This window comes from Pipistrellus hanaki, assembly GCF_964339955.1.
Source record: "Pipistrellus hanaki genome assembly, chromosome: 5".
Taxonomy (NCBI): domain Eukaryota; kingdom Metazoa; phylum Chordata; class Mammalia; order Chiroptera; family Vespertilionidae; genus Pipistrellus; species Pipistrellus hanaki.
Genome location: NC_140507.1, coordinates 99,834,673 through 99,862,539, shown reverse-complemented (window position 1 = coordinate 99,862,539; position 27,867 = coordinate 99,834,673). Strand labels below are relative to the sequence as shown.

Below are 27,867 nucleotides of genomic sequence, written 5' to 3'. Positions count from 1 at the left end.
ATGGTAGAAATGGATTTTAAAACTTCCTCTTCTGGCCCTGATACAAGCTGCCTGAGCGCCAGGGGCCAGGGTCTGCCGTTCTCCGGGCACCGCACGGGAAGTTCCAGCGGAAACGGGTGAAGGCGCCCTTCCCTCTAGTGGTGAGGCAGCTCGGAGGGGAGAGCACAGCGGCAATCTTTTGGAAGAATGTGTTTGACTTTCAGAGCATCCCTTGTGTCCGGATGCACAGACCACAGGCTGCTTTCAGGGTCCCGCTGCAGCCGGAGGGGAGGGGACGTGGCACGGACATGCGTCCTCAGGGGTCAGGGGCTCTGAGGAAAGACGAGTGGACAGACACACTGAATGACAGAGTGATGGATGGAGGTGCTGCTATATTTAACCCGAGGACCTGGGATGGTTCCTGGGCTGACAGGTGATGGGGACGGAAGGACACGCAGCCTGGCAGTCACTGGGGAGGGTGTCCAGCAGCGGGAGGCGCACATGACCCCCGCGTGTGCCCGCAGGGCCAGCCCGGGCAGAGGAGGAGGTGGGGCGGGCCGGGCACCTCAGGCCATGGGAGGACCTCTGGCGGAGGGGCAGTGCTGAGCACCGCTCTGCTCTGGGAGGGTCTGCAGTGGCAGGAGTGGAAGTGGGGACCCGAGGGCTGCTGTCCCTCGCGGAGCTCAGACCAGGGGAGTCCCAGGTCACACAGTGGGGAGGGAGGAGGGGTCTGAGAGGGCCTGGGCGTGACAGTGGCCCGAGAGCCAGGACTTGGTCTCTTTCTTTTATTTTTTTAATATTTTTTAAATTGATTTTTTGGGGGAAGAGAGGATGAGAGAGAGAGAGAGAGAAACATCAATGATGAGAGGGAATCATGGATCGGCTGCCTCCTGACGCCTCACACTGGGGATCAAGCCGCCCCCTGGGTGTGTGCCCTTGACCGGGAATAGAACCCTGACCTCCTGATTCAAGGTGGACATGAAACCTCTGAAGCACGCTGGCCAGGCTGCCTTGGTCTCCTCCCTCCACCCCTTCCCTGCACACCCCCAGGCTGACAGAGACGGGAGACAGCCTTCCGTCTTGTGGATGTCACGGCACAGTTCTCCGGGATGTGTTTTCTGATTATACAACTAACATGCATTTGACATGCATTTCTTTTGAGAGAATGAAGAAAATTTGATGAAAAAGTGATGTCCCCACCACGAAATTAAAGCCTGGTGGCTGAACACGTGTGCACAGCTTCCTGCCGTCCCCTCTGGTTTCCGGCAGGTCCCGGCGGGCCCACACACCTGATTATTGTCTTTGGAAGAAAAAAATCTAGAAATGGAGCATCTAGGCCAAAGAATACATTTCTCTTGAATAATTTCTCTTGAAAGCTCTTCGAGAAATTAAACATTTCTCTTGACAACTCAGTGATGTGCCTGCCGACAGCAGCTTCTCGCTGGGCCCCGTCAGTGCTGGGCTGGAAGTGCTTTCGATCGCCAATTTCCAAAGTGAAGGGAAAGCAGACGGTTCGTCATTGCCTCCGCGTGTGTCTGTGAACACTTCGACATCCACACGCCGAGTCGCACCTACATCCGGGTTACCTCCTCTAATGTTTGCGCTGAGCCCTAGCCTGGGGGCTGAGGGGCCTGCGATTCCCAGCGAGGCTGACTGGAAAGGGGGCCCCTGCGGAGAGCTGAGCCGGAGGGCGGAGCTTTCTCAGGCCTCCGCCGGACCTGGACTCCACACCCAAGGACGGCTCCAGCCCCAGTGGCTTCTCTCTCATCAGTGATGTTTCTGTCTCTCTCTCTCTCCTTCCTCTCTGAAGTCAATAAAAAAGATCTATATATTTAAACAAACAAACAAATGCAATAGAAGAGACATTTTCTCAGACCCCAAAGATTCCTGGGCTGACATGCCCCACCCAGCTCAGCGGTCTCAGCGGAGCCGCCGGGCAGGTGCCCAAGAGGATGACTCCTCTCCGCCTTGGGCTCCCAGAGCCTGGTCACCTCCGGGGTGGCTTCTCCTCTCCCTCAGAATCAAAATAGATTCCTCAGGGTGACCCCAGGCCCCCCTTGGACCGTCAGTGGCACCGGGCTCCCGTCCTGCCTCTCTCCCCACACTCCTGCCCCCCAGCAGTGCGGCATGCTTGCACCTCAGCGTCCGGGGCCTTGGCACCTGCTGTTCCTGGGCTTGACGGCAGCTCCCTGCTCAGGCCCTTCGGCTCACGTGTGCTCTTCTCAGGGAGCCCAACCCCAAGCGCTCGACTTCAAATATGTGCAGCCGCCCTAACAGGTTTGCTCAGTGGATAGAGCATCCGCCTGCAGACTCAAGGGTCCCAGGTTCTATTCCCATCAAGATACAAGCCTGGGTTGGGGGCTCCATCCACAGTGGGGGGTGTACAGGAAGCAGCTGATTGATGTTTCTCTCTCATCAATATTTCTAACTCCCTCTCCCTTCCTCTCTTTAAAAAAAATCAATAAAATATAAATAAATAAATAAATAAATAAATAAATTAAATATGTGCAGCCTCCCAGCTGGCGTGACTCAGTGGGTGAGCATCAACCTATGACCCAGGAGGTCACGGCTTGATTCCCGGTCAGGGCACATGCCTGGTTTAGGGGCTCCATCCCCATGAGGGGCATGCAGGAGGCAGCTGATCCATGATTCTCTCTCATCACTGATGTTTCTCTCTTTCCCTCTCCCTTCCTCTCTGACATCAATAAAAATATATTAAATAAAGTAAAAAATAAAATATGTGCACACACCCTACTCCCTCCAGCTCCTTCTCCCTTCTGGGCTTTCTTTTTCTCCACAGACTATATCCTGACCCAACATGGTACATGTGTTCACACACCCAGGCGGTTACATGTGCTCACACGCCTCCCTCACTAGAAGAGTGTGAGCTCAGCAAGGACAGGCGTTTGCCGTTGTCACTGACATGCATCCCCGAGCTGCACTGAGAGTGCTGGCCACACACATCCTCCTGTCACCGTTGGTGATGGAGGATCCAGGCAAGCATTTTTAAAATCTATTTTTACTGATGTCAGAGAGGAAGGGAGAGGGAGAGAGAAACATCAGTGATGAGAGAGAATCAAGGATCGGCTGCCTCCTGCACGCCCCACACTGGGGATGGAGCCCGCAACCCGGGCCTGTGCCCTGAGCAGGAATTGAACCCTGACCTCCTGGTTCCTAGGTCGATGTCCAGCCACTGAGCATGCGGCCAGGCGGGAAGTGTTTAAGAAAAGCACACACCACCGCAGGGCATCTGGACAGAGCCTGGAGTCGGAGAGGCCAGCCCGGGGGGGACAGGGGGCGGCACAGGTGCCGTCTGCAGGTCCAGAACAGCTCCTTCCCCCACATGGTCCAGGCCACTGCCTCCGGGCCCCTAGGGGACTACCCGACCCGTTTCCAGCTGCACTGCCCCTTCTGTGGCCTCTGTCCACTCATGCCACCATGCCGCCCTCTGCCTCACAGGGCAGCAGAGAGGGGGAAAGGACTGGCAGGCAGAGGGAGTGACTGGCTAAATATAGCGCCCGCCCCGGGGTCAGGCGGCATCCCGGCCACCTTGCTGGGGAGGTTACAGACTCAGAGCCGCCACAGGAGGAGAGAATTTAAAGTGGCCTGGACCCTGCTTTCCAAGTGCAGCTGGTGTCACAGGCAGGCCACCGTGACCGTGACGGTGACCGCTGCCGCGGGGACACATGGCGGTGCTGATGTGCTGTCCTCACAGGACACGGGGAGCCCCCACCAGGCCCTCAGTCTGGCCGGGCAGCTCCCCTCCGACAGCCTTCTAGTTTCATCCCGGCTGGCGAGGCTCAGTGGTTGGCGTTGACCTAGGAGCCAGGAGCTCCGGGTTCCATTCCGGTGGGGACACACCCCAGGCGGTGACGGTCTGAGAGCAGTGAGGGGAGCGCAGAAGGAGGGGGCACCGCGGGGGGTGCTGCTGCCCTGCAACGCCTGAAGGGAGAGCGGCTGTGAGGAGCCGGACAGCATGGCTCCTGCTCCTCCCGCCAGACTTCAGTGCCGCCCGGGCCTCCGACCGCACCCCGAGGACACTGTCCCCCCGCACACCCTGTCCCCGCGCGCCCTTCCCCGCGCGCGCCCTGTCCCCGCACGGACACTGTCCCCGCGCGCCCTTCCCCGCGCCCGCCCTGTCCCCGCGCGGACACTGTCCCCGCGGTGCCGGGCAGAGCTGTGTCTGAGCAGCCCTCGCCCGCAGCCAGTCCCGGTTTCCTGGGCTCTGCGGGCACCAGCTGGGACTCCCTCCTCGCTGAGCCCTCACCCCCACCAGCCCCACATCCTCCCTCTGTCACTGGAGCAGCCCTTAGAAATATGGGTGTTTTTTATTGTTTTAAAAAATTTTTTTTTTATTGATTTTAGAGAGGAAGTGAGAGAATCACCCATGATGAGAGAGAATCATGGATCAGCTGCTTCCTGCACACCCCACACTGAGGATTGAGCCTGAAACCTGGGCATGTGCCCTGACCAGGAATCAAACCCTGACCTTCTGGTTCCTAGGTCGATGCTTAACCTCTGAGCCACACCGGCCAGCCTGACCAAAATCATTTAGCTACCAAGAGCAGGACAGGGATTGCAGTCCAGATCAGAAACTTCATGTAATGTTCCCTGATTAGGCTGCCAAGCTCGCTGTCTAAGGGGAGAAATATCCAGAAGACCCCAGGTCTACAGTCAACATGCTGGCCTGGGACTGCACTGGGTGGCCCCACCGGGTAGATCAGTGGGAAAGATGTTTGAATTGGCCAGCATCTGCCTTAGAGGCAGAGGAGCGTTAGTCTCTATTTGGGCACACGCTCCTTGGCAGTGCTTCAAGATACAGTGACAGTGTGCGAGGCTGTCACTAGGAGGTTCGCTCTGAAATCAATATCACATGGTATGTAAATGGATATTTATTTCTTTTTATTGTTGACATTACAGATGCCCCCCAACTCCCCCCTTTACCCACCTCTCCCCAGCCGCCCCGACCCCTCCCTCTCTGGCCACTGTTGTTTGTGTCCATAGATTCTGCATCTATGTTCTTTGGCTAATCCCTCCACCTTCTTTTATCCAGTCCCCCACCCCTCCCCTCTGACCTCTGTCAGTCTGTCCCAGGTACCCATGCCCCTAGTTCTATTTTGTTCCTCAGTTTATTTTGTTCATTAGATTCTACATCTGGGTGAGATCATGTGGCATTTGTCTTTCTTTCTCTGACTGGCCTATTTCACTTATAGCATAAAAATCTCCAAATGGATGTTTTTTAAGTAATCAAAACTAGTTTATTCCTGAGGTAATTAAAATATAATAGGCTTACTCTGCCGAAACTGGTTTGGCTCAGTGGATAGAGCGTCAGCCTGCGGACTGAAGGGTCCCAGGTTCGATTCCCGTCGAGGGCATGTACCTTGGTTGCGGACACGTCCCCAGTGGGGGGTGTGCTGCAGGCAGCTGATAGATGATTCTCTCTCCTGCACATCCCCTCTGGGGATCAATCCCACAACCCGGCGTGTGCCCTGACCAGGAACCAATGTGGCCTCCTGGTTCATGGCCCCTCTCATGTCCGGGGCCTCCCAGGAGGCCCCCACAGGCAGAGTTAGGCCCCACCCCAGGCACTCTCCTGTGGGAGGACGGGGAGATGAGGGCAGGCGCCTGCAGAGCCAGGCCCAGTGCGTCTGCGTGGGGAGAAGGCCATAGAGACGACGGCCACGGGTGAGATGGTGAATCTAGTGCCTCACTGGCCTCACGGAGGCAGCTCTTCTTTAGAGTCTTCTAGGAGAGTCAGATGACAGATGAAACTGACTGATGCCCAGACATCCAGCCAACTGTGACCCCGGGGCAGAGAGCAGGCCCGAGGCCGGGGGGCTGCGGGGTGCGTGTGGAGCGCGGGGCAAAAACAGCCCACGCTGGGGGGCTGCAGGAGCTGGGCTGCAGGCCGGACACGTTTCAGAGCTCAGAAACACTGAGCTCCTGCCCAGCTGGAGTGGCTCAGGGGTTGAGCATTGGCCTATGAACCAGGAGGCCACGTTGGTTCCTGGTCAGGGCACACACCGGGTTGTGGGATTGATCCCCAGAGGGGATGTGCAGGAGGCAGCCCATCCACAATTCTCTCTCATCGTTGATGTCCCTCTCTGTCTCTCTCTCCCGTCCCTGTAAGGTTTGCGACACCGAAGCAAGACACCGAGTCCAGGCGACTGAAAGGGGGGAGGTTTCAATCTGCGCTCCGGGGCGAAGCTCGCTGGTGCGAGGGTGGGCGGGCCAGGGAAGGTCTCGCCAAAAGGCGGCCCAGGTACTTCTTTCATACAGCTGTTTCTGAGGGGAGGGCGAGGGCATGAGAGGGGTGGAATTCCTGCCTCAGGCCGGGGTCTAGGAAGGCGCCAGCTATCTGTGTCACCATCTACCTCGCAGATGCTTGCATGGGCTCTGGGCTTCCCCCCTGCCTCCACCTAACAGTCCCCTCTCTAAAACCTATCAAAACAATAAAAAACATCAAGAACAAAGTAAAACCGAGTGGCGCTCCTTCCTCCGGCTTCTCCGGTTGCACTTTGCAGGTGGCGGAGGCCGCTCTAGGTGACCACAGCTCACTGCAGAGGTCAGCCTGCCCGGGGCAGTGAAGCCCACTGAGGGCCTGGGCTCCCCCTCCCCAGGGACCGGACCCCCGTCCAGCCCAAGCACCTCTGCCTTTGGCACCAGCCTCGGCAGCCATGGTCCTGAGAGCAGGGGAGGCTCTGGACGAGCCTGGCACCCACCTCAGCGAAGGTACAGGGACAGTCACAGCACAGCACAGCTCTCAGAACACTGCGCAGGCCTCCCTCAGAATGCTCGGCCTTCCCGTGTGCTGCCAGGAACACTCCTGGGAGTTTGTCCTAAGCACACAGATATTTACAGTGATCACAAGCAGGAAGTTCAGTGCTGAGCCATGGACCGATTGATAAGGTAGCAGGCAACACCAAGGCTGTTAAAAGCAACGGAGCTGTTTGGGGGAGACGCTGGGCGAGAGTACAGATGCACACGCGTCCTCGGCAGAAGCCAGCATACCTCTCGTGCACAGTAAGCACCTGACTGAAGACAGGAATTACTGACAGAAAATCTTTATAGCACACTGTTCAGTGAACAAAGTTATGAAATAGTGGAATGCGTAGAAATTTGCTGCCTTTCTTTTCTTTCTTGTCCTTACGAATTTTCTATTTTTTTCCTTAAAAACCTGTTATGTAAAGAAATATAACAATGGGAACAATTTTTAAATAGAAATTTCAGTCGTTTTTCAGTACTTCAGATAATTTAAATTCGTTCCTTTATTTACTTACTTCCTTACTTCTTATCTGACGTTTTGGCTTTTTAAACAAGTCCAGAGAGGGCAGACAGAGCTGGTTTCCTCGGTGACAGGGGCGGCAGCTCCCAAACATCCTCTCCGCTCTGCTCTGTTCATCACCCCCGGAGCCGGGCTTCCTGCCTAAGAGCGGTGCATACCAACGAGCTCGCTCCGTCCTAGGAGCTTAACATGAGGACCGTGAAAACCACCGGATCCAAAGCCCACAATTTTATTTCTTAAAAATGTATTTTTATTGACTTCAGAGAGGAAGGGAGAGGGGGAGAGATAGAAACATCAAGGATGAGAGAGAATCATTGAGCAGCTGCCTCCTGCATGCCCCCCACTGGGGATGGAGTCCGAAACATGTGCCCTGGCCGGAATCGAACCCGGGACCCTTCAGCCCACAGGCTGATGCTCTATCCACTGAGCCACACCAACAATTTTAACAGCTTAATCCAACACATTTAAGTGGGTCACCGGTTCCTACTGGAATGCGTAGAACTGTTCAAAACTGCAATGTAAGTGCCAGGTCAGCCAGGGCGCCAGGAAGCGGAGAGTGCATTTGAAGGCTTCTTCACCTGCCTGTTCACGTTTTTAAAATCAAACAGAGATGCACATTCAGGAAAACATGGAAGCAGGACAAAAAGACATGCAAGTGTCCACCTTTACTCCAGCTCTTCACCAACCGTGTCCTTGGGATCAACTTCCTGTGTCATTCTAACACGTATTCAATGTTATTGCAGCACACACAGGACACATGCTTTTATCTACTTATTCATTTTTAATTATTTTTTATTGACTTCAGAGAGGAAGGAATGAGAAATAGAAACATCAGTGATGAGTTATGACAGAGAATATCATCGATGGGCTGCCTTCTGTATGCCCCGCACTGGGGATCGAGCCTGCAATGTGGGCTTGTGCCTCGACCTGGGAATTGATCTGGGACCTCCTGGCTCATAGGTCAATGCTCAACCCCCAATCTTGTTGCATCGGGACAATGCTCTCGCCAGCTGAGCCACCTGCCAGGAGTCACGTGCTGCTTGTCGGGGGTGCTGCTACCCACGTGTGTTGCTTTTGTGAAATCCTCACTGACACTCTGAAGTGCACATGGGCTTCAGGAAGACACTGGATGGTAGCTGTTAGCACTGCTGCTGTTTGAGGATTTAAACCCTGACGCTTTATGCAGCTCAGTGATGAGCTAGGCTAGTGGTCGGCAGAGCCAAATATCAACAGTACAATGACTGAAATTCCTTTTGAGAGCCAAATTCTTTAAATTTAAATTTTTAGTGCCACTTCTTCAAAATAGACTCGTCCAAATACCAAAAAAGACTTGTGGTATTTTGTGGAAGAGCCACACTCAAGGGACCAGAGCCACATGTTATTGTTATCAAGTTAATTGTCAACTGTTAATTACGTTAAAGTATCCTGTATCCATCTCTGTAAAAGCAGCACATGTCCATCATTTCACTTTTTATTCTATCCCAGAGGATGATGGGGCTTAGGATACTCAGCACACGCTGATTGGTGGCTTCATATAAGGCACATGATTAGGGACCTAGGGACTTAGGAATCGGGGACTTAGGGTATTTGGCAGGTGCTGATGGTGGTTCAATGTACAATCCATGTAAGGTGCCTGGTTAGGTGCTCAGGAATGTTCGGGCTGCAGGTGCAGGTTACGCCATTCGCCGCCCTCCAGCTGGGGGAAGGGAGGCTCCATCAGTAACTACTTCAGGTCTCTCTGCCTCCAGCTGTCTGCTGGCTTTCCTTCGTGGAGAGGCAAGTGGATGAGTTATCAGGACACCTCTCTGTGGTAGTAAAACTAATATCACCCCAACAAGGGGTGGCCCCCTCCGAGCTCTGACCACAGGCTGGTGTGAGGTGGGAAGAGGCAGCCGGATGGAGGGCCATTGCTGGACGGCCTCACGTGGATTACTCCATGTTCTCCCCCGTGTCTATAACCCTGTGGACATAAGGAGCCACATGCTAACCTGACAAGCTCAGGGGAGGCCTGCGTGGCAGTCTTGCAAACGCAGAGACCTAAAATAACCACAAAAGATGGTTTTAAAATTAAATATTTAACTACAAACAGGTTATAGTGGGTAGTCATGTCCTAGGCCGATATTTTCTCTGACAAAGATCAACTTACCTGTAGATATTCTTTCCAGAGCCCATATGCCTTTTTGCCTCTAAGATAACATACCTGTGAGATGTCCGGGTAACTTGTAACTTCCTTTTTACCCCGGATCCCTCAGGGCACAATAAATGGCACTGAGACATTCCCTCATTATTGTTGTTATCAAGTTAATTGTCAACTGTTAATTATGTTAGTTGTTGTGGGTTATTGTTAAGCTGATCAACTGTTGAGTACCCTATATCCATCTCTGTGAAAGAAGCTCATGTCCATCATTTCACCTTTTACCCTATCCCAGGTTTCCCCGCTTCCCTTTGGCTGACCCCCCTAATCTATCACCAATGAATTTCATGTAACTCCCCTATGTCCCTTTCCTCTGATTGCAATGTATGAATATAGATGTAACCCTGCATTCTCCGGGGCATCATCTCAACCACTGAGGTTCTGCTTCCTGGCACATGTCGACAGTGTGGCTCAGATAAACTCATAAAAATTCTTTACAGGTTTCTGCCAAAACCGGTTTGGCTCAATGGATAGAGCGTCGGCTTGGGGACTGAAAGGTCCCGGGTTCGATTCTGGTCAAGGGCATGTACATTGGTTGCGGGCATATCCCCAGTAGGGGGTGTGCAAGAGGCAGCTGATCGATGACTCTCTCTCATCGATGTTTCTAACTCTCTCTCTCTCAAAAAAAAAAAAAAAAAAAAAAAAATTCTTTACAGGTTTCAATGTTTTTTTTTTTCGTTAACAACCCTTTGAATGCCATTGGTGTGTACAGACGCAATTAAATTCAAAATATCTTGGTGTGTGGGGATGGTTTCCATTTTGGATGTGTGGTAGTTAACTAGTTAATTAATAGTGTTTGAACATTTTATTTTTGTCTTCATTTATGGAATACAAACTTAATACTTTTAAAATTTAACATTTTAATTGGAAACAGTTCATGTGGCCTGCTCAGCAGCGGTAACACGGAGGGGCAGAGAACAGTGCACAGAACAAAAAGATTACACATCTGTCTGCACACACCAGCCTGACAGGACACTGGAAGTGGAAAAAGCTACAAGATGGTAAGAACAGCGAGAGCCTACACACTTATCTAAATTACATCTTTTTTTTTTAAAATCGTGGGATCAGTTTTTCTTTTTTAATATATTTTATTGATTTTTTACAGAGAGAAAGGGAGAAGAATAAAGAGCTAGAAACATTGATGAAAGAGTAACATCGATCAGCTGCCTCCTGCACGCCCCCCCCCCCCCAGGGGATGTGCCTGCAACCAAGGTACATGCTCTTGACAAGAATCGAACCTGGGACCCTTCAGTCCACAGGCTGACGCTCCATCCACTGAGCCAAATTGGTTTCGGCTAAACTACATCTTAACGTAGTACTGATTTTTTCCGCACATTATTGTTTTAGTAATATAAAAGAAATTAATGATAATGTTCAAAGCACTCACTAAATCAATGAGATTTATGTAAGCATTTCAACAAATAAAATGTTTAATGAAAAAATGCTAGTATACAATGTTCTTGTCTCTAAAAATAAAATCTTAACAAGTTATTTTAGGTACATGTGGGTTTAATAAAAACGTTCATTAGGCATTACTAGCATAATAAAAATGGATTTCTTCAACAGCTCCAGCATCCAGTGAAATCTTAAGAGGTGAACCAAAGTTTTTTTCAATTATATTGAGAAAATCTAATATGTTTACTTGCTTGTTGAGTCTTTTCGAGTCTAATCTTTTCAGCTTTGGTGATTAACTATGGAGAGAAAAAAATGAGAGATTAGAATGTATTGGATACCTAAAAACAAATAAAATATAATTATGTCTAAAAAATTTCACAACTATCATCAGCTTGAATAAAATATTTCCAAAAGGGCGAGAGGAAGACAAATGAGAAAATTAGGCTTAGGCCAAATCAATCACAGAAATAATTATCAGGTATGGTTTATAGCATAACTAGAGGCCCGGTGCATGAAATTCGTGCACATGGTCCCTCAGCCCAGCCTGCACCCTCTACAATCCAGGAGCTCTCAGGGGATGTCCTACTGCTGGCTCAGGCCCACTCCCCATGGTTCTCTGCTCTCTGTGAGCCTGGGGTCTTGCTGCAGCCATGGAGATGAAGCCCCATGCCCTCCTGACTGCTCTCTGCCTGCCTGCTACCATGTGCCATTCAAAGAAGCCCTGCAGGGTGCTCTGTCTGCCAGGCCTGGGGCTTCCCTGACACCGAGACACTATGGAGCCCTCAAGCCCTGCGGTCTGGGCTCTGTCTGCCAGGCCTGGGGTGTTCCTGCCGCCTCTGTGCTAAGGAAGCCCCCATGCCCTGCTGCCTGGGCTCTGTCTGCCATGTCTGGGGACTTCCCCGCCATTGCCACTCTTGGGAAGCCCCCAAACCCTGCTGTCCGGATTCTGTCTGCCGGGCCTGGGCCTTCCCCGCTGCCACCATGCCAAGGAAGCCCCCAAGCCCTGCTGTCCGGACACTGTCTGCAGTGTCTGGGGGCAGATCCAGCCTCTTTGCTTGGTCCCAGGAATCCCGGCAGGGCTGACAGGCCCAGATATTGCAGCAGTGAGGCTGAGGGGACTCGGCTCCACCATCTTGTGGCTATGGGGGCTACCATTTTTGTCACGGAGTGATGGTTAATTTGCATATTACTCTTTTATTAGATAGGATAGGTACTCACTTTTTCAATTATCCAAAACCCTCCCACTTTGGTTCCAGATTAAGAACCACTTTTCAATTAAAAGGAGCCACACTCCATGCAGGCCACTTTTGTTACCTGCGGGTCAGGACCACCCTACTGGCTGCTGTTTCCTACCCCCGTGTCAGTCTGGCCACTAAGTCACTCCTTGCAGGCCCTGTGGTCATCACGACTCTGAGCTCGAGAATCATGTGCTACTGGAACAAGACGGCGTACTGCAGGCAGAGCGCTCACTCAAGGGTTTGCTTACAAATTTGAAACCAAAATCTCAAACACAGGCCTGGCTGGGAGGCTCAGTTGGTTGGAATGTCACTCCACACCCCCAAAGGTTGCATGTTCAATTCCCAGTCAGGCTGCGAGTTTGATCCTTGGTCAGAGCTGGGCAACCAATTGAAGTTTCTTTCTCACACTTGTCTCTCTTTCTCCCTATCAGCTGTGTGTAAGGAAAAAAACCATTATGATAAAAAGCAACACAAAATTAAAAGAGGGAGGGTGAGGGGGTGGGAGGGAACCAACCAAAGACCTCTTATGTGTATGTCCATAGCCATGGGCAGGGACGATTAGGTGGTGAGCCTGGAGTGGGGTGGGGGCATGTTGGAGAGGGTTAATGGGGGGAAAAAGGGGACAAAGGTACTACTTTCAACAATGAAGGTTAAAAAATATTAAAAGATACCCTAAAAGCTAAAGGGGAAGGAGAGAACCCCATTTTATACCATGTGCTCCAAGTGATGGCCACATGCCTGTCTGGAGGAACGCGGAGGCCGTGCGGCAGCTCTCTCCGCCTCTCGCTGCCCTGCCAGAGCTCTCCATCCCACCTCCCGCTCCCGGCTCCTGTTTGAGGGCTCCACGTGGAGCAGTAACGTGCCTTTGCCGCTTCCTTTCCTCTTTGCCTATGCCCACCAGGACTGAGGACACAGTCCCACTGGCTGCACCGTGATGGGAAATGAAGACCAGGGTCACGGTAGCGCTTTTCTCTCCCTTGCAGACCCTGGGAGTCAGTAGGTCTGTCTCACCGTCTGGCAAACCTTCTGGGGACCCTCAGCTCCCCTGACCGAGAGGCCTGCTCCAGCTCCCCAGCGGCACCGCCCCGGCCCCCGGGCCTCCCGCTCCCTCCGCCGAGGCCGTGGAGACGCAGGACCAGCCCAGTGGGTGAGAAGCCCCCGGGCCCTCGTCTACTCCGCACAGCACTGTCGCCACCACTACGCGCCGCTCGTGCTGGGTCCTCAAGAGTGGCTAACGCCAACGGGCAGTGGGAGACATTAACAAAATGAACAACCAAAAAGGTGGCTGCAGCGAGTCCCGGCGTAGCCGCTCCTCGGCACCGAGGCTGTGGCTGCTGTCTGGCTGAGGCAGAGCCCACTGGCTGGAGCGGAGGGCCGAGGGCAGCAGGCAGGGGTGGGAAAAGAGCCGCTGCCCTCGCTGGGGCCAAGCCCATTCACAAAACGCCCGAGCGAACCTTTTCCTGGCCTTAGGAAAATGAGGTCTTTCTGGGGGAAAAAACCACTAATTCTAGTTCTACAAACATAAAATTTAAATGAAACGACACACCAATTGGAAGATAAATATCATTTAACAAAGTGGTTTCATTCAGGGCCGAGCTCAGGATTAGTGACTTTAACATTTCAATGGCCTCCAGCAGGCTTTCCAATTAGCGCCTCCCAGAGCCTGGCCCAGGGCGGAAGGAGGCCCCCAGCTGCTTCAGCCTTCAGAGACAGATTCACAAAGACCAGGGACACCTCCCCCATCATCTACATTCCAATGGGTGCCCGAGGCTGGGCGGAGGGAAGGTTAAGGAAAAAGAACTTTGTAAATAGGAATCCAAGCCATCACCCCTGGAATACAGAAAGCAGACTTTTCAAGTGCCATTCAATGACCAAAGAATGTATATCTCTGTAGGTTTTTCTGAGTTTTACAATATACATTCAAAATTTTGATAATAGTAATTTAGTTATTATGTGACCTGTTCTTTCTAAGCATTTTAAGATGCACTATCCTTTACATGTATAATAATTTGGTTTAAAATAATAAATTTGACATCTCACTAGAAACAACAATGGTTTAATAAGTTCCTCAGTGTCATTTAAAATAAAATTAATGAATAAGAGCTTGCTTTAAATTACTTAACGTATTTAAAGTTGTTTATATCACTTGACTATTCAGAGAAAGTAACACAGCTTATCACATTTTAGGGAGCGCCACGTAGAGAGGCTCTCACTCCTATCTCCGGAGGCTCCGGTCCTCACAGACCACATTCCACAGACATGGTGTTTTTCACCTTTAGAGCAGTGTTTCCCAAACTTCTCTCATGATGAGAATCACCTGGTGGAGTTGTTAAACTACAGATTCCTGAATCCCAACTAAGAGGTGCTAAACTAGAATTTTGGGGAGCATATAGGTAAAATTGTACAGAGCACTAAGTTAAGTATACAATTTTACCTATATGCTCCCAAACATTCTAGTTTAGCACCTCTTAGTTGGGATTCAGGAATCTGTAGTTTAACAACTCCACCAGGTGATTCTCATCATGAGAGAAGTTTGGGAAACACTGCTTTAGAGAATGTTTCAAGAATCACCTGCCACCCAGCTGAAAACCCAGTGGCCAGAAAGCAGGACTGCTTTACGTCAGCACTCAAGTTAAAAAAAGAAAAAGGCCAAAGGGAAAACTCCAAATGAAAACCATGCACCCTCGTGGGGAAAATAATTCTAATTTTGTGTAACTCAACTTCTAGAGAATAAGTGTTCCCTTCCCACCTAAAGCTCAGTGCCCGCCACGTAAACTGGCCCCCTCCTACAGAACCATCCTATTTTACACCTGCACGTGACTTTCAGAGGCGAGTCAGCCTTCGGAAAGGATTAGGCTGCTCCCCAGCGCCCCCGAGACCAAGCAAAAAGTAACGAAACTAAATAAAATCAACCAGCTACCTTCTCAGTGCCTCTTTTCTTCTCGCGAGGCTGGTTCAGTTTGGCCTGCCTGTCTACCAGAATCTTCTGCCAGTACCTCTGTTCATGGTCACCTGGAAAACAGAACATGGAGCTCTGCATACAAGGCACGTAGGAGAAACACACTCAGGGCACTACGCTCTCCACAGAACTAAAGTTTAATGCTTTAAATTCGATACATGTTAAGAGCACAAAAGGGTCTAGTTTCATTAGCCAAGCTCAGACAGCATCACAGTCACCCCCAATCGGCTTGGTGAAAAGGAAGGCCCATGAAGTTTTACCAGAGAGAATCTCGAGTTTCCAGCAGTGCTTCTTTTTAATTTCCGCACATGCGTGCATGACGGCTTGAGCATCCTCAGGAGACTTAAACCTCGCATGGCACTCGGTATCTCCTTCCAACAAATCCACATACACAACTTCTGAGACAGCGGCCAGCGTGTCCTGCCGCACAGAAGAGAGGGAATAGGAATAGAACGTCGCCCCCTGGCTATGTCAGAATGTTATGCCACCAGAAGCTTAAATGAGAACTACTCTCCATTAAACATTTCTTCTGAAATACATGCAGATGCTCTTAAAATCTAATACGGACACACCTGAGAACCCACTCAACACCGCCTCTAACCATATCTTCCCTTACCCGCCACACCCTTCACAGCTCCCAGAGGGGAGACCTGTCTGGGGAGCACAGAGCGCACCCCACCCTCCCGCCATCAACAAGAGGGGCATCCCGTCCGGGAGCAGTCAGAATAAGGGCTGGGATTAAAAACAAAATAGAAAGCGCCTCCATGGACTGGGGAAGAGGTGTGTTACCCCTCACCTGTACACTTATGACTTCTGACCTAAAACATATATGAAAACATTCAACTTCTTATAACAACTCATGCAAAAAAAAGTTTCACTGAACCTACACAAATCCTAGGTCCCTGAGTGGGTCTTTGAAAATATAGCTCAAAAGCTCTTCCTGTTTGATGAAATACCTAAACAACCTCTGCTAACAAGTCCTGTCACCCAAACCCAGGGGAAGTTCCCCACCTCCCCTGCAGGGAGGGCAAATTAACAAGATTCCTGCATTCACAGCAGGCCCCTCAGCAAACACAGGCAATTATGCAGGAATGTTATACCAGGTCTTAATTTATCAGTCTCCGTTCTTGAAGCTAAACAAATAACTAAGGATTCTCAGCCCAAAACAGGGCCTTATCCATCTCGTCCCCTTCAGTTTTGACCCAAAGATTCAAGCCATAAGTAATTTCAGGTTACTTTTAGATGTTGGATTTTTAAAGTATGATTTACACAGAACTGAGAAACACACGGAAATATTACTTCATCATAGTATAAGAGAAAAGTTTATTAGTTAATAATGAAGCTTACATATGTAAAAACCTGTGAGTGTGTAGAAACAGGAACTAAGTCTTAACTCATCCCATCCCCATCATCCTGCCTATCACACTAGAGGTACCTAAAGTTTGCTAATTCAATTAAAGAGAGAAGCAATTTACTTGTCATTCTTCCCATTTCTTTAGTTAACGGTACTAAGTTTAGAGACTAAGCAAGAAAAACAGTTTCAAGTTGAAGAAGTTGGACTCTTCAATGGCAGCATAGCCATGTGATTGGTTTATGTGGCTGTTTACAGTATTTAATTTCCGTACCTTTCAAAAGACATTTACTAAACAGCCACCATTATGTCAGGGTGACCTCAGAATGACAATTAGCCTGGCAATCGTACTGGGAAGGCACAAACCTCCACCAACACCCTCCTCGTTCAGGTTTGTTCCAGCAAACTGTAAGTAACTAGGAATTTGATTAATAGTTATTTTATGATTTCAATGATCATAAATGCAGATTTTTCAATCGATATAAATTTATGCTATGCATTCCAAATAACAAACCAAATAATTTTTCTATTAAATCTTAATGGAAAAACCAACCAACTCAACCAGCCGCACCAATCGCAGCAGCATCTCCAAGCTCATCCCAGTGTGTGGAGTTCTCCCTGCCACAGCTCGGCCCTCACCCTCACCCTCACCCACAGCTGGGAGAGCTCACCTAGGTGTCAGTGAGCTGCGGAATTGCAGGAAAGCATTCCATCTGATCACAGTGAGCAACCTCAAAGGCGGTGCGGTGAAATGTGACTGGTATGAGCAGGAAAGTCAGGGTCAAAATGTAAACACATGGGCTATGTCACAGAAGATCTGCGTCGTTTGAAGACAGTGTCTCACCTATCTGGGTGGCAGGCTAACGAAGGGTAAATAATACATGGCACTGCCCCCTACAGAACACACGAACAAGAGAGAATACTGCTGTGCTGGTGCACAAAGGCTGTTCGTCAATCAGAGAAAGTGAAGTAAGGAGACAGACTGTCAAACAGTATTTGCGATGTAAATTATGTAGAACTGAGTATATTTGCACATGCATGCAAAACTTCTGTAGTTTTTCAATACTTTACACTTTTCTGTAATTGTTTCAAATTTCTTAAACAATTGGCATGAATTGAAAATATTAAAAAGTTAAACATAAAATTAAGGCTTTTTTTCAAAACACCCTACATTTCTCTCTCAGAAAAAAATGTTCCATTTTAATTCATTAGCAGACAAAAATAAACTAAATTCATGCAAAGAAAAAAAATATACATATTATCTCTTTTATTCCAAAACAATTTTGTCTTCAGGCAAAAGAATATTGAGGGGGTCTGTTAAAAGCTGAGTGCCAATGAAAACAAATCACCAATTCTCTAGCTTGTTCCAAAACCTGACATCAGCTGCTTAGGATCTTAGGATAATTTCAGACTCGATCTGCTGAGGGAATCAGCGCACGTGGCATTCCTCTTCTAAACCCGCTCTCGGAACAGAAGCCGCGGGGAGAGCGCAGGGAGGTGCTCCGCTGCCTCCCGCCTCCGTTAAGGAGGACAGAGTCAGTCCACAGCCACCCGCCAGAGGCGCCGTGGACGGACAGACAGACGCTGCAGACCTCCTGCAGGAGGATGTGCACACAGCACTGCCATCCCCAAGAATTCAGTCTTTGGATTCTGCTTCGGTCACATTTCAGTCTCTCTGGAATCAAACCCTGCAAAGACTTGACCACAGAGGAACAGGCTCTAACTGGGTTGGCTGTGTTTTCCAAACACCACCCGTTGTCCCTGAGGAGAAGAGTACAAGCAGCCGGGACCCCAGGCTCACCCTGATGAGCTTCCTGCCGGGCAGAGGCTCCGGGCTGACGATCTTCACAATCACGCCCGCGGTGAACTGTGGCCCTGCCGCCTGGGCCTTCTCCGGGGGACGGCCCTCCTCACTGCTCGCTGCTCATCGGGCAGAAAAAGACCAGAAAGAACTATCACACTTAGTCACTTAACACTTGGGCCTCTTAACACCGACATCATTGTTTCTTAGGTTACTTAAAAAGTAATTTACTTAATTTAAAACTTATTGTAACCTAATTTGTGTAATTAAGGAAGTTATACATTTTAGATCATTGGGCCTCCCAGTCAAAAATCACACTGCTTAATAGCAAATTACCATGAAATAAAATATACAACTGTAATTACTGTAAATGCAAACTGTCACTTTTATAACACTTGTAACATCTTCCCCACAAAATGCCCATTTTCCCTGAACCAAAAAACAAAAAGTACCTAATAAAAGTAGATAAACAGGCATGAAGTGCTATAAAATATTCTATAATTCAGATGTGAAAATTAATTTTCATTATAGGAATTTAACATATATCCCAATATAAATTTCCTAAGAATCTTATTTTGTGTTATTTCTGCCGGTGGTTAATACTATGAAATAAATTTACAAGTGTGAAATTACAATCTTTGTAATTAAGTTACAAACTTAATTCATAAAGTAGACATTCATTACTAATCTAACAATGAGAACTAGAAAAAATTTAAATAATTAGAAAACATACTGTTTAAATGAGCCCTTCAAGTGTTCTTATATCAAGAATAAGTCTCACATCTGAATAACTTGCCAAATGAGTAATTTCTGTAATGATTATTGTATAATTAAGTTTCTAAAAATTAAAGTTCATCCTATAACTCTGAAATAGTATTTTAGTGTATAAGGTAAAAAAACTATAATTTTACTTTTTTCATTTTTCAGTCCAGATTTATTAGTTACTCCACGGTCTATTTCCATTTCTGACTCCGATTTTATTTGGGATATTGTTTTTTTTAAAGAAGCCATACTGGCTTTTTGCAGGGCTAAATACTCTTTTTTCAAATCCATCCATTCACTCCTGTAATAAAAGAAAAATACATTAGAAACAACAGATGATTAAGGATGTCCCCTCACAACGATTCTGAGTTCACCTCACGCAGCAAGCAGCACCCAGAGGAACCGGCTTCAATTTGCCAGGTCAGTTCCTGAGTATACGTCAACCATTTGACTTTTGGAAATGAAGGTTTTGAGTTAATTAACTGGTAACATTTACTAAAACAGTTGTCTCTGGGAGAAAAGGGTTGACTGAAATTTAAAGATGACTTGGATTACTTGTTAAACTGCTCCCAATTTCAGAGATAACATTCCTTAGTATTTACTAGAATGAAAAGGAATTTCTAAGAGGGAAAAAACACCCCCTGGAAGCAACCTATTTACATGCATTTAACTTGTGGATGCTTCCCCCGAACAGCTTGAGCTCCTCCCGAGAGGAACACAATGGCCCTCTGGGCTCCGGGCAGCGCTCATTGTCGGCCCTAATCTAGGCCATCAAACACGCAGATAGCAGAGTTTGAGGAGGAGGAGATCTGCTGGTGATGGGTTTAGCTGTTAGCAGTGGCATCTGTAGACTTCAAAAAAAAAAAAAAAAAAAAAAAAAAAAAAAAAAATCCGACCCACCCAGGATCCTACCTTCCCAAGATGAGTCATTAGAATAACAAAAGGCCCTTAATGATTCCCTAAGATAAAGGCAGGAGGAATGCAGAGCTAAGGATCCTATAAATACAGGAGCCCCAAGTCCTCTTAGCTTTCCCAGGAGGACTGCACTTCGGGAACAACTTTCTTCCGAAAGGTATGCCGTTTGCTTCGCCCTCCTAGGCTCCCACCCAGCGTCCGCGGGCTCCCTTCCACTTTAACATGGAAATGCTCTCTGTGGCCTGTGTAGTAAGTGCTTCCATGTTTTAGTAGAAGTGAGTCCAGTGATCCCCCTGCTGCCACACAGGAACTCAGTCTGTCTCCAGAGGCCACGGGGACTCCTCTGCTTTAACCTGGAGGCACCTGCTGTGTCACGGAAAAGTAAGTGCTTCCATGTTTCAGTGGAGGCGTCTCCAAACCCACAGCGTTTGGGGCCCTTTACTTACAGGTTAAAGCCAGGTCCGCCGTGCAAGGCTCTCCAGGACTGGGCTCCCCACCACTTAAACGTGGATGTACTTGCTTTGGAATAAAACAAGTAAGTGCTTCCATGTTTCAGTGATGGTAAGTCTTGCTGTGCATTTCCCCAGGCGCAAAGCCTCACCTGCAGTTGGGTGTATCTGAGCAGAACCCTTTCGTCTCCTAACAACACCCACCCCTTTAACATGGAGGCATTTGCTTGACAGACGGAAGTAAGTGCTTCCATGTTTTAGTGTGGTTGTTGCTTGGTACCCATCAGACCCGCCGTGCGCAGACCTGGGCGCAGGCCGTGACTGTTGCTAACATGCAACTCTGTACACAAGCTGGAATTGCACTTTAGCAATGGTGCCGGCCGCGCCGCCGCCACTCACTTGGACAGCACGCGCAGGGGGATGACCTCCTCCCCCATCTTGTGCCGCTCCTTGTGCTTCTTCTTGTGCTTCCGCTTGGCTTTTAGGAGCGACCCGTCTTTCATGTCTCCCGCTTCCTTTTCCTCTTCCGTGGAGACCTCTACCTCTGTAAGGACAACACAGAAATCAGGGGTCCCGCCAGCTGTGTTTGCCGAGCCCCACGGTAAGAGCCAGCGCACCTTTGTGTTCTCGGGCCGCCTGGGAGGCCTTCAGGCCGGCCTTCTGGGCCGTCTTCCGGACTTTGGACTTGGGAGCCGGGCATCCTGCGTCCTCCGAGCTGCTTCGCTTCCTCTTCTCTGCTCGCACTGGAGGAATGCCGGCCGCCTCAGCTCTGGCCCGCTTTTTCTTCTTCTTTGAGGGTGGCTTTTGGGGCTCAGCACCCTCCCCTTCGGAGCCGTCCGACGGGGCCCTGGGCTCCTTCGCCTCCGCGGCGCTGCTCTCCTTGCCTGTGTCCACGCGTGCCTCCTTGGCCTGGCTGCTGTCTTCCTTCTTTGCCCGGCCTTTCTTCTTCTTCCTCTTTTTCTTTTCTTCTGTAACAACGCTGCCATCAGCTTCCCCCTGGCTGCATGTGCATCCACTTACAGTATGTTTACTTACACACTCACCAGCTGCTCCCAGGGCAGGAATGGGCTTATTTTTTACTGTTTTAGGAAATATCCCAGGTTTCCTTGGTGCTTCCTCGGGTGGGTTGTTAAGAAACTGAAATGAAATCAGCAAAAATTTTGTCTAATTAAAACGCGTGATAATTTTCTTTTGCTAATTCTTTTCTTTTTAGGTTCTGGACCTACCTCAATAGCTTTTGCCGCCTGTTCTTTTGTCTCAAATTCCACAAAGGCAAATCCCTTCGGGTCTCCCGTAGACTTGTAGTGCGGGATACTCACGTAAACGACATTGCCACATTTCCCAAACACTCTCTCAATCCAGCTGTGATTCACATTTTTGGGAAGTAACTCCTACAATAAATCAGTTACATTGTTAATGCTTCTGTTTCGTACTCACGGCCATCATGTGCTTACTTGTATTCCAGAACAGGCTTACCACGTACACGGTCCGCTCGTCCTCATCCTTGGGTCTCTCCCCCAGAGGCTGCTTCCTCCTGATCCTGCTGCCTTCCAAGTCCAGCTGCAAAGCACACAGTCAGTGGGCTGAAGCTTGTGTGACTGTGGGGATTTATGGGATAGAAAACCACCTCTTACCTCTACAACAGCTGAACTCTTCAGTGCTCTGGCTATTAACTTTTTGTCAGTGGTCAATTTTTTCATTTTGTTAAAAGACACCAGAAGTGATATATCAACATCTAATAAAAATGTAAAAGTGAGAATAAATGAAATTTCAAACTGTTCCTGTTACAGTCATGGTTGAAAATCCCTATCCCATTTGAATTCTTACATGCCTCCTTTAAAACTAATAAAAGTTTATGATTTTGTAATTTGTAAAATGCTTTCTTGGGACAGGCCTCTAGTGGGTGGGTGAATTAATTGGGTTTTTTAAAAAGTCTTTTAAAGTCTTTTCATAGGAGCACAATTCCTGTCCATGTATGTCCGCACCCTCTACCTCCCCTTCTCCACCTTTTAATCAAGTCTAGTGTGCACAGTTTAAAATATATATATAATATAGTGTATATATAGCATAGTATAAAAACAGTAATACTAAAGAATAGTGTTAAGACACTACACAGGTACACCAATTAATACATACTATTTCAGAAGCAAACAAGTTAGCAAATCAATGGCAGTGCAGCTGAAAATTGGTTCCATTATATACTGAGCAAACTTACATCCATCTCTCCATTATATACTGAGCAAACTTACATCCATCTCTAGATTTTTCTATCTGTTCTCGAAGAAATCTATCCTTGTGAAGATTTGCATCTCCAAACCAGAAGTCAACCTGCTTGGTGATGTCTGCGAGCACCTGTTTCACTCGGGACCGCTTCTTTTTCTCTACCTCTTTTTTGTTTTCAGCACTTTCCGCTTCCATTGCCTTCTCTGGTTTTCCTCTTTCAGTTTCCATTCCTGTGAATTAGAAGTAAATGTGTAAGTCTGGTAATAGAAGTTAATCAGTTGAATAAACTTTCATTGGCTGGCAGTTCATTTAAAAATTTTAAGCTTTAGAATACCTTGCTAAATCAGCTTTACTTTTTAGGCCTTTTAAACTGCAACACTAGATTATTCTATATAAAATCTTTGTCACTTAGTTAACAGGTAAGCTGTAGAATCAGCCCTTTTCAGGTGACCATCCCATCCAGAATTTACTTCTTAGGCACCAATTCCCAAACCCCTCCTTTCAAATTATGCGCGCTCCCCGCCCCCCCATCTCTTCTGCCCCTGGGCTCCAGCTGCAGGCCTTGGCTGCTCTGGATTCTGATCTGAAACACTCCCCAGGCAACATGGCTTGCTCCCTCCCTTGCTGAAGTCTTGTTCAAACGCCTCTCCAGTGAGGTCCTTAGACCTCACAACTGTATTTAAAACCACACATTTCTGGACAGTTTGTCTCCCCACCCTTCCTGCCCATCGCACCCACTCAGTTTACTTGTTTGTCCTTTACCCTCCCTAGAGTGTGGGATGGAGGGAATCAGTGCTTTTTGTATTAGTTACTGATGCATCCATCCCCAGTCCCTGGCACATAGAGTCACTCAAACGTTCGTTGACTGAATTTTGTCTTCTTAAGGAAGTCACTAGAGATACTTGCACACAAATGATCACACGACCAAAGGCTTATCTGGGTCTGGGATGATGCAGCCTGCCTGAAAATAACCAGTCTCACGTAAAATGCTTTTCTTGGAAACAGGAGAGTTAAGACACACGTCTCTTTAGCCCCTCTTGGCTGGCATGCATGACCAGAATGACATAACAGACTGGAAGGTAAAGGGGGGCTAAAGCTTTCACGTACCAGAGTGACCTCAACACTTTGGCCTTTATCAGTGGACGCCACAGGCCAGTGGCAGGTGAGGCAGTGGATGTGGGGGCAGTGCGGCCTGGGAAGTGCTGGGGCGGGCAGGCCGCCCTGAGGCAGGACGTGCCCTGCTCTCTGTGCTGCCTGTGCCCTCCTGAAAAGCTCAGTAAAGAGGCCCATTTGCACCTCAGTCTCAGCAAGGACCTGTCCTCGAGGGCAGCAGATGCAGGGACAGCGGGCAGAGCCCCTTCATTCTCCCAGGTCAGCAAGAGAGAACTCGCACTCTTAGCACAGGCTTCCTGGTGTGGATTTTAATGCAGACATGTAAGTATTAATTTACATCACACACAGATGGCACTCCAGGTCAGAGCTAGTTGTCAGAAACAATCAGGTGTCCTAGAGCTGCAGCCTCATCCCTCCTCTGGTGCCTCCCCTGGCCATTCAGGTGACCTGACACATCAGATCCGCTCTGACCCTCAGCAGCTGGAGTGGATTCCCTGAGGCCGCTTCCTCCTGCAGCTTGAGGAGGGTCCCTTTTCTGGCCCCTCTCCCTGCCCCCCTGGGCTCAGTTGGGCTCCCTTCTGACTCACACGAATCCTTTCCGAGGGCCCCAGCTTTAAGCTGCTTGACTCTATGCTAACAATTTACACCTGAATTCTCCAGCCCTTACTTCTCCCCTGGGCTCCCCATTCTAACATTCAACTGTCTGGGCGATGTCTCCACTTGTTCATCTGAACTGCATCTCAAGTTTACAATGGGAAAAGTTGGACTCAAGTGTTAACAAACTTGGGTTTTGTCTAGTGTCCCACACCTCAGAAACCCAAGTAAGAACAGCAAGAGCGCAAAGCCCTTGAATGTCCTAATCCTTTCCTCACAGCAAACAGGCAGCTCCTCAGCATCAGGACCATGAGGGCCAAGCGAGCACGTGCCCTGCCGCAACTACCCGGAGGCCCAAGCAAAGGCCTGCCTCCGCCTCCTCCACCGGACTACAGCCAGGACAAGCATCTAAGAATGTAGAGCAGGGCATGTCCGCCTGTGGCACAAAACCCTCGGCTTCAGATCACACAGAATAAAACCCACAGCCCTACGGAGGCCTACAAGGCCCCAGTCCATCTGCCCTGGGGTGTCTAACTTTATCTCTTACAATTGCTTCCAGGCTCACGGCCACCAGGACATGGGGCTTAAAGGCGAAGGCCATTCCCACCTCAAGGCCTGCACATCCACAGGTATTGCTTCCCGGTTCATTCAGGCCCCTGCAAAGGTCACCTGCTCAGAGGCTTTCTCTCTGACCAAATCGAATATATTCCCTTCCTTCTAACCTTAACCCTAACACAACCCCTGTCACCACTTTTGATCCTGTCTGTCTCCCACAGACTGAAAATACTGTCAGCGTAGGGACTTGAGCTTGGCCATAACCTATGCGTCTGTTGAATAAATAATGTATTTTAAAGGATTTTACAAACTGTCAAGTATTAAGCATTACAAATTCTTTTTGTAGGGGGTGGGGAAGAATTGAAATGAATTTTAATTAAATGCTTATTACTAAGCAGGATCCAGGGCTCACTTCCCTTCCAGAACAAACTAGAAATTACAAAGGGCAGGTCACCAGCTCTCCAATTCCTCCGCTGAAAGCCGCCCTCTGAGGAAGCAGCAGCAGATCTGCACAAGCACAGAAAGTCCAATTCTCCCAGACACCAGACTCTTCCCACCGTCCTGGTATCTCAGCCCGAGAACCTTCTTCATTCCTTCTCCTAAGGATCCATATTGGGCTTGGAGAATCAAGTCAGAAACTCTAGCCTGGGTACACAATACATGCCTGCAATTGTACTCTGTAGACAAACAAACATGCCTTCACTTTAGAGGAAGCCATGGATTAAACAGAAGGCAACAGCCTGGCACAATTTACCGTCCCTACACAGCAGCTGGGAAAGACCCGAAGCTACACAGACTTGCTTGATCCTCAACGCCTACTTGCCACCATCCTGGGATAACAAATACTGTGTTTCCCCGAAAATAAGACATCCTCCGAAAATAAGACCTACCACATAGAAAGATAAGTCATTCCTGAAAATAAGACCTAGCGCATCTTTGGGAGCAAAAATTAATATAAGACACTGTCTTATTTTCGGGGAAACAGGGTAGGTGTGTTGCCACATCCATCCCATTCCAAATCATCATCTTTCCTACTCAGGCCTGTTCTTCTTACTGAAGGATCCATGTCTGCTGAGTTAATCAGCCAAACTATTCACTAGCTGTATGGGTTCTGAGCACATTATCTCACTATCTCTCTATGAGCTGTATAAAATGTGGATAAAAACCATGCCTATGTAGTAGGGTTTCATGAAGATTAATCAAAATAATGTATATGTGCCCTAGCCGGTATGGCTCAGTAGATAGAGCATCGGCCTGGGGAATGAAGGATCCCGGGTTCAGTTCTGGTCAAGGGCACGTGCCTGGGTTTTGGACTCATCTCCAGTGGGGGCATGCAGGAGGCACCTGATCAATGATCTTCTCACCACTGATGTTTCTCTCTCCCCCTCTTCCTTTCTGAAATCAATAAAAATATATTAAAAAGTGTGCATAAAGCACTCCAAATAGCTGCTACATAGCACACACTCAGTAACATGGAACCATTATCCTTTAGCAATCTGTCCCCATGTCCTAGCATCGTCCAGGGAACGGCTCTCATGTGCATCCAGTGTTCTCTGCAACCACGGTCACTGTAACACGGAACTGTTTATAAACTGTCCGAACGGCGTCCGTTCTTCCCAGGAGCCGTGCAACTAAAACGCACTTCTCTGGGTGACTTGGATGTTAAAACATTCACTCCAAATTCCTTAACACCATCTTATAGCAGAATATGCATTTTCCAAAAACTGTTAAATGAAGCGGTGACAGCTAACTGGCTTTAAACAAGGAATAAAACTTGACAGCGCCAATCAGTTCACACAGATTATTTTTAACTCCTTACAATCCCACAAGCGGTTTTCTTTCAATTTCTTGATACAGAGGCTGGAGGCCGAGATAGGACACAGCACAGGGAGCTGGGGGACCGTCTATCGCTCCTGCCCCCACGCCTCAGTCTGTGTTCTGGCTGGAATTGGAGGCCTTTAGGAATTCTTGGGAATCCCATGAACTTCTTACATGATACATTATAATGAAAAGGTAGTCACTAGTCTTGTACATATATTGTACAAAATGAACACCTGTCCACGATTTTCAAGTATTTAACCTGGGAACTAGTTAAGTGTTAAAACCAGTTTAAAGGAAAATTAAAAAACCAGACGCACGAATATAAGCAATGTATCTGAAGGCGGAAATAAGTTCGTTAATTGATGCAAAACTGGTCAGGGCAATAACTGCAGAATGAGCTCAAGGCCCACTCGCAGCTACCATCTTCCCCGAGTCACCCAGCGCAGCGGCCCCGAGGCACCCAGGCCTGGGAAGAGCACTGGACCAGCCAGCTAGCGTCTTCCTCTCCAGGCCATTCCTAAGGCTCACAATTTTTGCTGACAAGTTGTGTGTACAGTGTTTAGACCTGTAAGCATTCCCCCGGGGAGGCCCATCCATGGCCTGATGGTTTTTAAGGGTGATGGTGCGCTCAAAGGCCGAGGACCCCGAGCCCGGGCGACCCGCCTCCTCACCCTCGGCTCAACTTCCAAGGCCTGGACCCACCCCCGGGCTGCGGCTGCCGCGCGGGGCGCCGCCCTCGGACCCGTTTCGGCCCCCAAGCAGGTGCGCGAGGCACCAGGCCCCGCACGCAGCGCTCATGAGGTCAAGGGCTCGAGTCCTAGGAAAAAAGGCCTGGGTTAGAGGACACGGGTCTTCCTCCGTGATCCTAGCGCCAAAGCGCAAGTCCGTGACGCAACGTAACTTCCGCGTCCCCCCTCCCCCCCAAGCCGCCCCTTCTCGCCAACTCCGCGCGTGCGCACTGACGGGCTCGAGGGCGGCGGGAAGGGGCGGAGCACGAGGGAGACAGACGGCAGGGCGCACGGACCTCAGCTCCCCTCGGCAGCCCCAGAGTCCCCTCGGAACTTACTCCGTTCAGTCTCCAAAACACAGGCCAGAGCCTGCGTCCTCCAGCCCTTTCCGTCTCCCGAAACTCACGGTCGAGGATGTGAAGCGTCATAGGACGCGCGACACGGCTCTCCGGGCGCCTCCTAGACGCTCCAAAGTGCCGTGCGCCGCTACGTCTCTGGCGTGCGG

The 27,867-nt window shown here is 49.1% G+C and overlaps 2 protein-coding genes across 5 annotated transcripts in view; one reads left to right on the top strand and one right to left on the bottom strand.

Moving 5' to 3' along the window:
• Window positions 1–10,870: 10,870 nt before the first annotated feature.
• LARP7 (La ribonucleoprotein 7, transcriptional regulator) lies at window positions 10,871–27,861 on the bottom strand. Of its 3 annotated transcripts, XM_084883334.1 has the most exons (13): window positions 27,701–27,861; window positions 22,578–22,781; window positions 21,963–22,063; window positions 21,805–21,888; window positions 21,555–21,719; window positions 21,372–21,465; window positions 20,946–21,296; window positions 20,728–20,872; window positions 19,114–19,265; window positions 18,203–18,321; window positions 15,311–15,470; window positions 15,012–15,103; window positions 10,871–11,149 (listed from the first exon to the last, which is right to left on the bottom strand). In XM_084883334.1, the coding sequence occupies exons 2-13, from the start codon at window positions 22,777–22,779 to the stop codon at window positions 11,069–11,071; spliced, it is 1,746 nt and encodes a 581-aa protein (XP_084739460.1). In that variant the 5' UTR covers window positions 22,780–22,781; window positions 27,701–27,861; the 3' UTR covers window positions 10,871–11,068. The 3 variants fall into 3 exon arrangements, with proteins under 3 accessions (XP_084739460.1, XP_084739458.1, XP_084739459.1); XM_084883332.1 differs by having other exon boundaries at window positions 20,946–21,465; XM_084883333.1 differs by lacking the exon at window positions 27,701–27,861 and adding an exon at window positions 27,306–27,509 and having other exon boundaries at window positions 20,946–21,465.
• Window positions 27,730–27,867, top strand: part of ZGRF1 (zinc finger GRF-type containing 1) — a 67,095-nt gene continuing 66,957 nt past the window's right edge. The window contains exon 1 of one of the 2 annotated variants that reach the window (XM_084883317.1): window positions 27,730–27,835. The gene's annotated coding sequence lies outside the window, so the exon portion shown is untranslated. The remainder of the gene's footprint in view (window positions 27,836–27,867) is intronic. The other variant, XM_084883318.1, reaches the window with a different exon arrangement.